The sequence below is a fragment of the Aythya ferina genome (genome assembly GCF_964211825.1).
Source record: "Aythya ferina genome assembly, chromosome: 19".
Lineage (NCBI taxonomy): Eukaryota > Metazoa > Chordata > Aves > Anseriformes > Anatidae > Aythya > Aythya ferina.
The window spans coordinates 1,784,876-1,799,620 of NC_140309.1; the positions used below are offsets into that span (position 1 = coordinate 1,784,876).

The window sequence follows — 14,745 nt, forward strand, 5'->3', positions numbered from 1 at the left end:
CAGGACATCTGGGGGATGAAGTGGCTTTTTCCTCTAAACGAAGAAGGCAGGATACCTGTAATGACATTAAACCCACCCCCTGTGTTTCCCTGGGGCTGCTCTGCAGTGATAGAGGTGTGTGGTTTGGTGGGGTTCCCTGGTGGCAAGGAGCAGGCGGTCCCCCTGCCCTATCCTCCCTTTTCTCCCAACTCCTTTAACTGGATTTCATTCTGCAGATTCACCACATTCAAGGGCAAGTCATTCTGTGGCAACCCCCAAGATAAGTGGGTCCAGAATATCCTGAAACAGCACAAGGACCAGGCTGACAGTGTATGAGCAATGCCCTGCTCCCTTCAAGCATCACCTCTGCCGAAGAACTTCTTGTGGTCAACTCTGAGACATGTCCCTGTCCTCTTGTCACCTGTGAATTTTGTAGACTGGTACTGTGTTTATTTAAGTGCATGAAAAAGCATCTTAATTTATTTGTTATTTTCAGGCAAACTTTTTGTTCCAATTTGTACTGATTGTATTTCAGTTATTTTTGGATAATAAAAATGATCAAAACCTGCACCTTCTCCCACTGCCTCAGGATGCTGTGTATAGGCAGCAGCAGAGTTAGTGGTCCCAGGGCTCTGTGCTCCAACCCTCCTGGCAGCCCCACAGAGAGGATGGTGTAGGCTCACCACCCTCAGCAGCTGCACAAACATCCTGGTGGATGCTACCAGACCATGTGCCGCCATTCTCCATAGCCTGTGGGAGCCCAGGCCGTGGAGCCTGGGTTATTCCTGGTGCTTTGTGATTCTCTGTGCTGTCCCTGCAGGGCTTCCCTTACACTTTCAGCCCTGAGGGCCCCGAGGAAGCCACAGCCCCAGGCTGTGCTGCTGGGTGCCACGCTCCGCCCCTGCCTGCTGCTGCCTGCTTGCCAGTGTCTTCGCCCCGGGCTGCAGCAGGCCGGGCTGCCTGGGTGAGGAGACTGCCATGGCCCTCTCCGGAGCCCTGGAGCGTCTGCAGGAGGAGGCCATCTGCTCTATCTGCCTGGAGTACATGACTGAGCCCGTCAGTGTCGACTGCGGGCACAACTTCTGCCATGGCTGCATCACCAAGCACTGCCAGGAGAAGTGTCTCTGGAATGACGCGCCCTTCTCCTGCCCGCAGTGCCGGGCCCCCTGCCGCCGCAGCAGCCTGCGCCCCAACAGGCAGCTGGCCAACATCGTGGAGAGCATCCGGCAGCTGAGGCTGGGGGGCGGCGTGGCGCCAGGGACCCCACTCTGTACCCAGCACGACGAGCGCCTCAAGCTCTTCTGTGAGGTGGATGAAGAGGCCATCTGCGTGGTGTGCCGGGAGTCCCAGCACCACCGCTCCCACGCTGTCTACCCCATTGAGGAGGCTGCACAGGTGTACAAGGTATGAGAGGCTGGGGTGCCGGGAGCACCCCTCTGCAACCTCTGGGCACTGCCTCAGGCAGGCAGGGGAGGGGTGGTACAGCTACCCAGCTGCTCATTCTGGGGATGAGGCTGGACCCGCTGCCTCCTGAGCTGGGAAGGGAGACACCCAGCCTTGCCCCTGTCTGTGTGGGTACAGTGGGCAGCTGAGGTCCCTGCCCCTGGAGGAGGACAGGGCTCTGGGTGCTGCTGTGGGGATGTTTTGCCTCAGCAGTGGGGTACAGAGCTGCTGGCACCCAAGTGCCATGTCCAGGAGTCGCTCCCGGCACCACACTGCTGGCTGGCAAGTGCCCCAGCAAGGTGGGTGCAGTCAGTTCGCTCTCGGAAGCTAAATAGTGAAGAAAGCAGTGGGAAATCCATACAGCGTGGAGGGGGTTAACAAGGCTAGCAGAGCAAAGAGCACAGCTGCTGTGTTCGGGTGCCAGGGTTGGTACCGCCTGGCACTGGGTCACATTCCCCTCGCTGCCTGCTGGCACTGGCAGCCGCAGGCCCAGGGATGGGGCAGAGCAGGATGGGTGCTGCTGGGGTGAGCTGATCTGTTTCTGTTCTTTTCAGGTGAAACTCCAGAAAGTGTTGGAACATCTTTCCAAGGAAGTAGAGGATATGAAGAAATGTGAGTCAGTGACAAAGATGAAAATCCAGGAGTGCAAGGCAGGTGCCTGGTTTAATTCTTCATGAATTAGCTTAGATGACATTAGGAATTTAAAAAAAAATAATAATCCTGAATGATCTTATCTGGTGCTATGAGTTTTCTGGGGCTGTGACATGTCCCAAGTCCTGCTGTCATGGGGAGGACCCACATCCACCGATGATCCTGGCTGCAGCATGAGAAGCAGTGAAAGTGCCATAAGACCTTTTCCATGGAGTGAATGACCCACACACAATGAAAGTGCTTAGTTTCCAGTGTGCTGGGCCCACTCGGCTCTGTGTGCCAAGCAGGGGTGAGGTACCCACTGCAGTGGGCAATGCCACTGGGATAGAAACCAGGATCAGTAAATTTGGATGGCTCAGAAAATATTGAAAGGTCTATAAATGCTTTGAAAAAAGCAGCACACCATCTCTGATGAAATCATGGGGGCTTGTGCACCGGTTAAACAGTAATTTATTATTTATTTTTTTTTTTCTTGAGTTAAATCCGGGAGTGAACTACATGGTGAACTGTGCCCCACAGCAATAAGAACTGGAATTGGTTTTATTACAAAAACAGAATAGCTGAATTACTGCACCTCTGCCTGCCTCCAGGCAGTCCTGGGGAAGTAGGACACCAGCAAAAGAGAGTCATTTTAGCCTGGAAAGTAAAAGTAACTGCAGAAAAGGAAAAGAAACTGCTGGATGGAGAGTTCCTCAGCTGAGTTGATGATTAATCAGCTTTGGCAGGGAAAACAGGTTTCTCTGGGCTCTCCCAGTTAGAGCTGCCCAGTTAGAGCTCCCTGTGAGAGCTGCCACTGTCTGCTGCTTGTGGGTGCTGGGTGTTTGGGGTGCTGCTGCGTGCCTGCTGTGCCCCTCAAGCACTGGCATGGGCTGGGATAGGACTTGTGACAGAGCCGGGTCCTCACCCCGCCTGCCTGAGTCAGGGCTGTGCGGTCACAGCCTGGCTGCCCCCAGCTTCCTCTGACCCAGTGGCTGATTGGACTGCTTTAGTAAAAAGGAAAAAATGTCCGTTGTGAGTGCTGGGGAGGAAGTGTCTGAGAGTCCTGGCTTATCAAGCATACATGAGTCAGGTTCTGAAAAATCATGTGCTTGGACAGAAGAATAAATGCATTGCAGTTTCCTTTCATTTACCTCCTGGACTTTGAGATTTCCTGGTCCTACTTAACCCCAGCGTGTTTTTCAGGAGTCACTTATCTTTCATGCTCCAGGTTTTGGGCCAAGTGACAACTTTCAGGGCTCAGGAAAAAAAAAAAAAAAAACAAAAAACAAACAAACAAACAAACAACAAAAAAAAAACCACCACAGCCCCTGCCTGTTGTTGCTCCTCAGCTCTGGGATTAGTGAGAGCTCTTAGCAATCCAGGGAGCCCTGCCCAGCTCTCTTCCAGCCCTCCCATTCCTAGGTGCTGATGCGTTTCCCTGGGGCTTCCCATGGTAGGAAGATGGCACCACTCCTAACAAAACCCTGCCTGACACCTCATGGCAACTCCTTGCAGCCCCCACAACCCCCTGTGCTGCACCGAGACATCGGTGGGCATTGGAGGTCCACCCAACCAGAACTGCTGTGGTCAAAGCCCTACTGCTGGTAAACTCAAGATGTCCAGTGGGAACTCTGCCTAAATAAAAGCACAATGATTTTTTTTTGGATCTTCATTTAAATAAACACACACAAAAATGCAGCGGTTTCCTGGATGTCGGGCATAGTTCTGACTTAGTTGTCTGGATAACATTTCCTCTCTTCACCCCTGCATCTTTCCTATCACAAGGAGACAGTGAAGAAAAAGCGGGAGAGGATTGTGAGCGAGTTTGGGAAGCTGCATCGGCTGCTGGCTGCTGAGGAGAAGCTGCTTCTTCAGAAGCTGGAGGAGGAGGAGAAGCAGATTCTAGTGATGATCTCTGAAAGCATGTTTAGGCTGGTGGAGCAGAAGTCCTTGCTGGATGAGCTGATCCTGGAGATAAAGGAGAAAATGCACCTGCCGGACGAGGGGCTTCTCAAGGTCAGGCTGTGCCTCCAGCCCTCTAACTCATCCCCGACCTCAGTCCCAAGACCTCTGTTGTCTGGATGGGTTGCTGAGGCCAGGCTGGAGTGAAAAACCCAGAATGACTTTCTCTTCTCCTTCTAGGACATGAAATGCATCCTGAGCAGGTAGGCACCCGTGCTTGTTCCTCCTACAGTACCAGCTCCCTGCAGGCTCTCAGTGTGATGTCCATGTGCCATCCACCCTCTGTCCTCCCTGCCCACTGTCTCATTTGTCCTCCAGAGATGGAGTGAACTGGGGCTAACAAGAGAGGGGACTGGAACCAGAGTGGGCTGCAGAGCACTCCATCCATCCTCTTCTCCTGGGGCCCGAGAGCCCTGGAAGTCTTGCCTTGTGCCATGGGCTGTGAGGTGAGAGATGTGTCTGCACCTGAGGGGCATGCTGCCAGGCTGGCCTGGGTTTCTTCCTACTCTGGGCATTCCTGCATGGCAGTGGCACTGCAGCTCCATGGGAGCCTTTTCTGGTGCACCACTTAGCTCTAGAGCAAAGGTCCCATCATGCTTGCTGCCAAGAGCAGTACTCTGGGATGACAGAGGAGATTGAGGGAGGAGATGCGTCTGTGCAGCCAGAAGAAAGGCATTAGAAAGCTCCCAAAATGCAGGAGGAGCTGTGCTGTAGGCATTGGATGTTGCCCCCCCCCCCCCCATTGCTGTCCTTTCAGGTGTGAAGCGGTGAAGTTCCAGACCCCTAAAGCTGTGTCTGTGACCCTGAAGGAGGACTACAGCATTCCGGAGCGCTGTCTGGGCATGAGGGAAATGCTGAAGAAGTTCAAAGGTGAGGGGACTGCTTCCAGTTCCTGGTGCAGGTGGTCCTGATCCCCCTATAACCTGGAACACAAGGAGGTGTTGCATACCCCTGACATGTGGGTGAGACACTGGTTTGGGAGTGATCCTGGCTGAAGCCTTTGGTCCTGTCGGGTTCTGGAGAAGGTTACATTTGCATGAGGGAAGCCATGCCTTCTGTGCTGCTCAAATGCTGTTGGAGATGTTGGCTGTGTCAGAGTCCGTCCATGATTGGGCTCCTCTTTAATGACATGATTTCAGACCATGCCCCAGTTCAGATCAGGCTTTCTTGTTAGCACCGGCGCTAACTGTGGGTTTTTCCAACAAGTTTGGTCCAGATGGTCCCGTTTTGCATATCAGTGGGTTCAGGCTGATTTCATGGTGATGACACCTTCCTCCTTCTAGTGTCAGATGGTTGGGAGGTGACCCTGGTGCCTACGAGAGCATTGCCCACAAACTCTTATTTTCGGTATTGCTTCTGAAGCTGTATCCAATCTGCTGGGCTGCCTTGGTTGTTCTTGCTCTGCAGTCCCATGCCAAATAATTTGATGTGGTTTACAGTTGAAATGATTTTATGAATTGCATTTCTGCATGCTGGGGCTGGCAGCACGAGGCACTGTGCAGTCAAAGGCACAAGCAATTAAACACAGCCAGCAGCAAGGTCTGCAGCTGGAGCACTCCAGCGTGTTGGTGGCAGACACCCAGCCTGCCCACGAAGTCCGCTTGTCCTTTCTCCCTTCTCTCACACCAGTGGACGTGACTCTAGACCCTGAGACAGCGCACCCTGATCTTATCCTATCCGAAGACCACAAGAGCGTGAGGCGTGGGGGCAGGAAACTGCTCCTGTCCTTCTTCGACAACACCAGGAGGTTTAACTCCGCTCCGGTGGTGCTGGGAGTGCAGCTCTTCTTCTCAGGCCGCCACTACTGGGAGGTGCATGTGGGAGACAAGCCGGAGTGGGGCTTAGGGCTGTGCAAGGAGGCTGCCAGCCGGAAAGGCAACATCCTCTTCTCTCCAAACAATGGCTACTGGGTGCTACGGCTGCAGAATGGCAGCAACTATGAGGCCCTGACCTGTCCCATCTCCCATCTGACCCTGAGCATCAGACCCCGGTGCATCGGCATCTTCCTGGACTACGAGGCTGGAGAAATCTCCTTCTACAATGTGACCGACCGCTCCCACCTTTACACTTTCACTGACAAGTTCTCAGGGAAGCTCCGTCCTCTTTTCTACCTGGGTTCCTTCTTGGGGGGCAAAAATGCAGAGCCCTTGGTGATCTCCTGGATGAGGGACATGCAGGGGACTGGCTGCATCGTCCTGTAATGGGAGGCAAGCAGAGACTTGGGGGCCCGATGGGCTGCTCGGGTCAGCATGGGGATGATGGCTGGGCAGCAGCTGTGTGCGTGGGGGGCACATAGCGATGACCCCACCAGCCCCTGCTCCTGCCAGGACTCTGCTGAAACTGGGGCACCCGTTGGCCACCACCGTCTTGCCACTCACCCACAGGCTCCTGGTAGTGGGTGTCTGCACACCATGCTGCTTTGTCATGTGTTTGGTATGAGCTGTACTGACACAAGGCAATAAACGGATGATGTGGGGAGCCCTGAGCAGTCTGCAGTGCAATTTTTGTGGTGCATCCATCCCTGCTGGTAAACCCCGAGCCCTGGCTGACACCCAGCATCTCAGCACTGAATTTTGTAGCTTGGAGAGAAGGTGCTGCTATGTGCTTGTTGCTGGATTATGGACCACGTGTGGTGTCCAAAGGGTGCTGTTGGCCATGGCTCTTTGCAGTCCAGGGGGGGCCACCAGGGCAGCGGTCTCCCAAGTGGGGTTCACAACTGGCCCTAGAAATTGCTGAAGGGAAAAATGGCCAATACTGTATCTCTACACTGACTCATGGATGGTGGCAAATGCTCTGTGGGGGTGGCTGCGACAATGGAAACAGAACAACTGGCAGCGCAGAGGTAAACCTATGTGGGCTGCTACCCTGTGGCAAGATATTGCTGCCCGGGTGGAAAACCTGGCTGTAAAGGTATGTCATGTAGATGCCCACATGCCTAAGAATTGTGCTACCGAAGAACATCAGAACAACGAAGAAGTAGATCGAGCTTCGAAAATTGAAGTAGCTCAGGTAGACCTGGACTGGGGACATAAGGGTGAGCTATTTGTAGCTTGATGGGCCCATGAAACATCAGGACATCTAGGGAGGGATGCCACATACAGATAGGCTTGTTATCAAGGGGTGGACCTGACCATTGAGGCCATCACATAGGTTACCCATCAATGTGAGACCTGTGCTGCAATCAGACGAGACATGAGGGTAAAGTCTCCCTGGAATAGGGTGAGATGGCTTGGATTTCGATATGGTGAGGCCTGGCAGATTGACTACACTGGACCACTCCCACAAACCCGCCAAGGTAAACATTACATACTTACCATGGTAGAAGCAACTACTGGGTGGCTGGAAACATATCCAGTAAACCATGCCACAGCCCGAAACACTATCTTGGGCCTGGAAAGACAAGTGCTGCTGCGACATGGTACACCAGAGAGAATTGAGTCCGACAATGGGAGTCACTTCCGAAACAATTTGGTCACTTCCTGGGCCAAGAGACATGGCACTGAGTGGGTGTATCACATCCCTTATCACCCACAAGCCTCTGGGAAGGTTGAGAGGTACAATGGACTGTTAAAAACTATGCTGCGAGCATTGGGTGCTGGGACATGGAAACATTGGGATATAAATCTACCTGAGGCCACTTGTCTAGTTAACAACAGGGGGTCTGACAGCCATCCTGGTCCTGCTGAAACAAAACCCCTACACACTGTGGGAGAAGCTAAAGTCCCTGTAGTGCATGTGGGAAAGTGGATTGGAAAGGTGGTGTGGGTTGCCCCTACCATGGGAAAAGGCAAACCCACTCATGGGATTGTCTTCGCCCAAGGATCAGGGTATACCTGGTGGGTAATGCAGAAAGATGGGGATATCAAGTGTGTGCCTCAAGGAGATTTAACACTGGGAGAAAATTAATCTGTAATCCAAGTTATGTGTTGTAGGAGGACACTGCAGAACCAACGACAGGTCAACTTTGCAAGGAACCGGGCAAGTGCAACAGTGATGTGAGCTAAGCTGGTGCTGGTGTCAAGAAAACCAATTTTGCCTGCCCTGAGTGACCACTTTGACAGTTGAAGCTGAAATCATCAACAGTTTTTATGAACATATTGGGAAAAGACCTATGGAATGAAAGGAAGTACAGACATATAAATACTTCAATGGACAGAGAACAATGGTGATGAGAGCATCTATATACTAAACTGTGTGGTACCTGATTGTGACACAAATGTTATGGAATAAGGGGTGGAGGTTGTGTTGGGTCTGTCTGAGCTGGAGTCACCTTTTCCCTGCAGTAGCCCACACAGTGCTGTGCTCTGCACTTGTAGCTGGAACAGCACTGATATCACCTCAGTGTTGTGTCTATTGCTGCATAGTGCTGGCACAGCATCAGGACTCCTTCCAAGCCCTCAAGAGCCAGCAGGTTGAGGGTGGGCAAGTGATGGGGAGGAGACATTGCCAGGGCAGCTGACCTAAACCAACCAAAGGGATATTCCATAACACCTGATGTCACACTCAGCAATAAAAAGGGGGGCTCTTGTGGGGGAGGGGGCAGTTCCTCCTGAACAACCACTATGCATTTTGAGGCCCTGCTTCCAAGGACATGGCCAAACATCACTTATTGATGGGAAGTAGAGAATATTTTTTTCACTTCACTCTGTGCTTCCCCGCGGACTTACTGTTTCTGTGGTTTCTTTTTCTCCCCGTTCTCTTTCCCTTTAATTAAACCTTTCTCATCTCAAACCTCGAGTTCTCTGTATTGTATTTTCTCCCCATTCCTCATTGAGGAGAGGGGGAGTGAGAGAGCGGCTGTGGTGGAGCTCTGCTGCCCACCTGAGTAAAACCACCACACCAACACAGCACTTCCTCTTGGCTTGTTTTTGTCACTTTTTGGTGAGTCTCACCCACCTCCCCTCGACCGCTTGCTCTCTCTTCTGTACAAGGCTGGAGAAATCTCCTTCTACAATGTGACCGACCGCTCCCACCTTTACACTTTCACTGACAAGTTCTCAGGGAAGCTCCGTCCTCTTTTCTACCTGGGTTCCTTCTTGGGGGGCAAAAATGCAGAGCCCTTGGTGATCTCCTGGATGAGGGACATGCAGGGGACTGGCTGCATCGTCCTGTAATGGGAGGCAAGCAGAGACTTGGGGGCCCGATGGGCTGCTCGGGTCAGCATGGGGATGATGGCTGGGCAGCAGCTGTGTGCGTGGGGGGCACATAGCGATGACCCCACCAGCCCCTGCTCCTGCCAGGACTCTGCTGAAACTGGGGCACCCGTTGGCCACCACCGTCTTGCCACTCACCCACAGGCTCCTGGTAGTGGGTGTCTGCACACCATGCTGCTTTGTCATGTGTTTGGTATGAGCTGTACTGACACAAGGCAATAAACGGATGATGTGGGGAGCCCTGAGCAGTCTGCAGTGCAATTTTTGTGGTGCATCCATCCCTGCTGGTAAACCCCGAGCCCTGGCTGACACCCAGCATCTCAGCACTGAATTTTGTAGCTTGGAGAGAAGGTGCTGCTATGTGCTTGTTGCTGGATTATGGACCACGTGTGGTGTCCAAAGGGTGCTGTTGGCCATGGCTCTTTGCAGTCCAGGGGGGGCCACCAGGGCAGCGGTCTCCCAAGTGGGGTTCACAAGATGATTGATTCGGATGTGGAAGAAAATATTATAACTTCAGTAGTATATGTATATAATTTATACATAAATAAATACACATATACTGGGGGCTTTGATTAAAAAAAAATTAACAAGAAGGATTTGTAATCAGGCAAGTTTGGAGGCCACTGCTCTGGAGATCCTGCTGTGGCAACAGTGGGACACCATGTTGGCAGAGTTCGATAGCAGCAGCTGCCTGTGCAGCTGACCACACTTCATCTCTGTGTCACTGGGACCAGGGGTGAAGGCAAGGGGATGCGTGTGTGGGGGTTGCACTGTGTGTTGGACAGTTCTTGATTTAGTGACCAATTCAATTAGAATAAAACATGATTTGATAAGGAATGATCTAAAATACCTGGTACAGTTTCTCTGGGGATGTCCTCGATGTTGATTAGGAAGCTCCTAGTAAAAAATGGTGTTGGACCCAACACAGCAGTTCCTCTTGGCTTGTTTTTGTCACTTTTTGGTGAACCTCACCCACCTCCCCTCGTCTGCTTGCTCTCTCTTCTGTAGGCTGCACAGAAGAGAAGAGAGCCTGGCTGGGAGAGCGTGGTCCCAGCTCTGCCACGTGCCCAGGAAGGGCAATGGGCCTTGGTGGGCCTCACACCTTTTTTTGACCTCCATGGAGGTTTCACAAAGGGAGTTTATGTGGCCTGGGAATCTATAGAAAGAACACGAACGTTGAGGGCTTGGCAGAGGGCTGGAAGCAGAGGCAGCTGGGGGCTGCCAGGGAAACCTGCTGCGCAGAGCAGCATTTGGGAAGGGGCCAGGCTAAATGTCACCAGGGCGGGAGGAGACGGTGGGATGGAAGCTGTCCAGAAAGCAAGAGCAATATCACTGCAGCAAGGTGCCAGATGAAGAGCACTGCCACAGATCAGGAGCGACAAAGAGCTTTTTCAGAAGAGGCAGGAGGAAATGCAACAATCTAGAGGTCTTCCAGATAGGCAGGGATGACAGTGAAAAAGTGAACGGCTGAGCAGAAAGGATGTGAGGTCACCCCACCGCAACACCCAGTGCGTCCCTAGAAGTCATGCATCTGCTTCTCCAAAGAAGGAGAATAAAGGTCCACGGTATGAGATAACTCTGAATGTGCTATACAATTTTCCACTTGATGGAATCTGTGCATCATCTGCAGCTAAGAAACTGCTCTGTGCTGACACCAGTCTGCCCTGAGGTGTCCGGACTGGATGGCAAGTGTGGTTTAAGGCTAGAGCTGTTCCTAAAACTGCTTACAAGCTGTTGCTCTAAGTCATGGCAAGTTGAGCTTGCCCACTTCCTCTATGGAAGTGTTTGTGTGTTTAAAGAACCATAGAATCATCTGGGTTGCAAAAAGACTTCAAGATCAGGTCCAGCCACCAACCTGACCAACTCAGTCCCATCACTAAGCCACGTCCCTTAGTGCCACTTCTACATGTGTTTTAGAAACCTCCATGGATGAGGACTGCATCACTTTCCTGGGCAGCCTGTTCCAATGCTTAACTATACTTTCCATGAACAAATTCTTCCTAATGTCCAATATAACCCCCCCCCCCCTCCTGAAGACACCCCCCGGTGCAACTTGAGACCACTTCCCTGTGTTTCCTTCTGTATTGCCTGGCTCTGGCCTCCATAGAGTTCCTGCCCATCAAGGACCAGGTCCCGCTTAGACCACTTGCCCTGGCCATGTGGAGTAGTTACACGGCACAGTGTGGTCTGGCCTGAGCATCTGGGTTTTCCCATGGCGGTTGTGCTCCTGATCCTCTGCAGGCCAGCACCAAGCAAGCTGGTGACCTCCACACTCAGACATAGATTATTTAGTTCCAAAGAGGTTGGCCTGTATGCACCGGGGTGATCACAGTCACACAGTTTCCCCTTGATTTCCATATCCCAAAGGAAGATGGGTGTATACGTATGTATGTATGTAAGTTCTGCGGGTACATTTTGGGTTGAGACTGCCTCTTGCTGAGGCAGGTCCCAGGGCTGATCTCCTGTTCAAGGTGTCTGTTTTTTTCTGAAGGCATCCTCAGGATGCCACTTCTGGTGAATGGCACAGCTTGGAGATGGGTGATCAGTGAGCTATTCTTTCTGAGTCATCTGTGGATTTGTCACTTTTTGAGGGTTTGACTCCTGTTTGGTCACCCAGAGGGGCTGATTGTCCCAGCTGGGAATCTCAGCAGTAAAATTTACAGACCTGCAATTCTAGCAATGTGTTTTCTCAACAAATTTTAACATCCTTCTTTCTCTTCTAGTATACTGGAAATTGTTTCATCATCAGAATGTGAGTGCTCGTCTGCTTCTTTCTAAGAACAGAGCAGAAATGTTCTTTCAGGTCCTAATTGCCATTTCTGCTTTCTGTTGGCCATGGCTGACAGTGTGATAGTCAGACACCATTTCTAGTATTACATTTCATCATCTTACTAAATACTTCTGTGTATTCAGCCCAGGCTGTCAGGGATATATCGTTACTTAAGGAAAGTGTTATACTGCAGCATGCAAAACCATCCACCATTACTTCCCTAATGTTTAAAAGTTGTGAGTCATCTGGCTTAAAATTTACAGTTAATAAGCCCAGATAATACCTGCAGAAATTTTAGTCTTTTCTTTCCAGTATCTCAGCTTATTGGGATCAGCCAGGATGTTCCAAGGTGGGTTTTCTAACGCCGAGGGCTTTGATATTCCCTTTTGTCCTCCTCTCGCTATCTGTGAAGAGCCTCCTGCCAACACTTGAGTTCAGGAGCAACATTCTCTAGCAAAACTCCAGGTATGGCAATGTAAGTGGCCACAGCAGCTCGGGTGATTCTGAGTTTGGGTTGTGCCTTTGCCTCCAAACCCTGCACCCATGCCTACTCCTGTGCTTGCCCTTGTCCTCACTGGCTTGGGCCACTGCCTCCCTTCCTCCACCCCTGTCCCGGTGCTGCCATGGGGGAGGCTTGCAGCTTTGGGTGGAAGACGGAGTCTCCCCACCCGTCGTGAACCAGGGCCCCCTTCCCTGGGGTGGTGGGGACAGCATGGAGCCAGTGCTCGTGAACCTAAATAGCAGAGATGGAAAAGCATCAGGCCATGAACCACCAGTGCAGTCAATGGTGCCTCAATTAGCACAGCACAGCTCCTCCTGCTGTGCAGTGCTGGGATCTGATGTGCAGCTCCCTCAAAATGCCTGTGTCCACAGTGGGGTGATGTAAAAAACAAACGTGTAGAGATATTATAGTAATGTTGTTATTTTTATGATACCTTTCATTTGGTTCACATTTAGGCTTTCACATGGCTTTCATAAAAAATATTTATTTTTAAAAAAATTAGACTTTCCTTTAAATAATATGGTTCAATACTACTGGAAGACATGATACTCTGTTGCATTCCAAAATGTATTAAAAGCCTGCTCCACAACAGAACACAAAAAGCATTGACTCTAAAGACCTGAACTACATGTTACACAAAACATGCAGTAAATGCCACACTGCTTTCAGGATGAGTCTCTCCTTTGGCAGTTCACAAACTCTGAAACAGCTGAGGCTATTGTTCTTGTCTCAGTCTGTTTGAGTCCAGACAGACCCGTGACCCACATGAGTCCCCTCCCATGGGGCCACATCCTCCCCTGTCTCCAAACCAGCTCAGTGCCCTCTGGTATGCCACCTCCTCTTCTGCCAGACATGGTGGCCCTGAAGAGGGCCTGGAATACTTCCTCCATGCGCCCGGTGCTGCTTGTGGGCCCTGGGGGCTGCCTCTAACTTGCTGCATGCTGACAACTGCCTTTGCCTTGCTGGCGTGGGCTTGGCTCACACCTCTGTGCCCGTGGGTGTGGATTAACGGGAGCACAGCGTTCCTCGCACGCTCAGCGAGGGCTCTTCTGAGCTGTCACGCGTGAGTGGCTGTAAGATCAAGAAAGACGTGAGCAATCCAGGACTCCCTGCGGGTTCCCAGAACGGTGGTGAGGGGTTAGCTGAGGTACCCGGGGTAGGTGTCAGCTGTGGGTGGCTCCAACATGACCCAGGCTGATAAGGACATCAGTGCTTGGTGTGGTTTGCAACGGGCTCAAACCGTGTGTGGGCTGGGTGGTGCTCGTGGCTGACCTTGTGCGGTGTGTCCTTTGACAAGACACCCCACAGCTGTGGGACTGCTCCCACTGCAACAGGACCAGGTGGAGCTGTGTCCACAGGGGACTGTTGGGGGTCAAGCCAATTGTGTGATGCCCCCGTTGTGGGTCTCCATGCCCCTAGACAGGAGCTCCTGTCCCCTGTTCCTGCTGGTCCCTGGAGTGAGGGCAGCTGTGGGTGTCCAGCTTTGTGCCAACCTCAGTTCTTGGGTGAAGCTACCAGGCTCCGGCATGCAGGTATGGGGCTGGCTGCTACTCAGTGGCCAAAGTGTCCTCATGTCCTTGAGGGTGATGAAACACTGGCACAGGATGCCCAGAGAGTCTGGTACTGGAGTCAGGTGCTGGAGTCTCCTCCTTGGAGATGGTCCAAAGACACCTGGAGATGGTCTTGGACACCCTGTTCTGTGTGGCCCAATGGAGCAGATCACACAGACCCAGAGACTGCTGCTGACCTCAGCCATTCTGTCTATCACAGTCACAATAAATGGAGCTGGCCTGGGGGCGTGCAGTGCCTTTGGAGTCAAGGCTGTGACCAAGGCCACCCCCTGACTCACAGTCTCTATGTCGTGTCCCCGGCTCCATGTTGTGTTTTACACAGCTGCCTATGTGGCGATGCCTGTCCCAACCACATGGCCATGCAGCTCCCTCCCAGAAGCACATGGGGAATGGGGCTCTGGTCCCACTTATGGGCACAGCTTTTGGTCTTCCCTCCCCCCCCAGCTGCTATTTTAAGCAGAGTACAGTCATCACTGTCGCAGGATGAATGATGGGGTGCAGGATGTCCTATGTGCTGAAGAGCTGGGAGCTGAGTTCCTGAAGTGACGAGGCTCCTGATGGCACCAATATATGCCATCCTCCTGAAAACACACACAGGTCCTCCCAGGTCTTCCAGCCCCACAGTAGGTTCTCATTAAAATATATATATATTAAGTAATTTTCTTGTTATTTTACCTCCTCCCTTTCCTTATAAAAATTAAATGCATAAATAAAAAAAAATAAAGCACACTGAAG

General features: G+C 51.8%; 1 protein-coding gene across 1 annotated transcript; it reads left to right on the plus strand.

The window, feature by feature from the left end:
- Positions 1 to 888: 888 nt before the first annotated feature.
- On the plus strand, positions 889 to 6,492 carry LOC311421202 (E3 ubiquitin-protein ligase TRIM39-like). The gene is made up of 6 exons (XM_084492840.1): positions 889 to 1,383; positions 1,977 to 2,072; positions 3,838 to 4,068; positions 4,195 to 4,217; positions 4,772 to 4,884; positions 5,644 to 6,492. The coding sequence occupies exons 1-6, from the start codon at positions 958 to 960 to the stop codon at positions 6,213 to 6,215; spliced, it is 1,461 nt and encodes a 486-aa protein (XP_084348966.1). The 5' UTR covers positions 889 to 957; the 3' UTR covers positions 6,216 to 6,492.
- Positions 6,493 to 14,745: the final 8,253 nt, after the last annotated feature.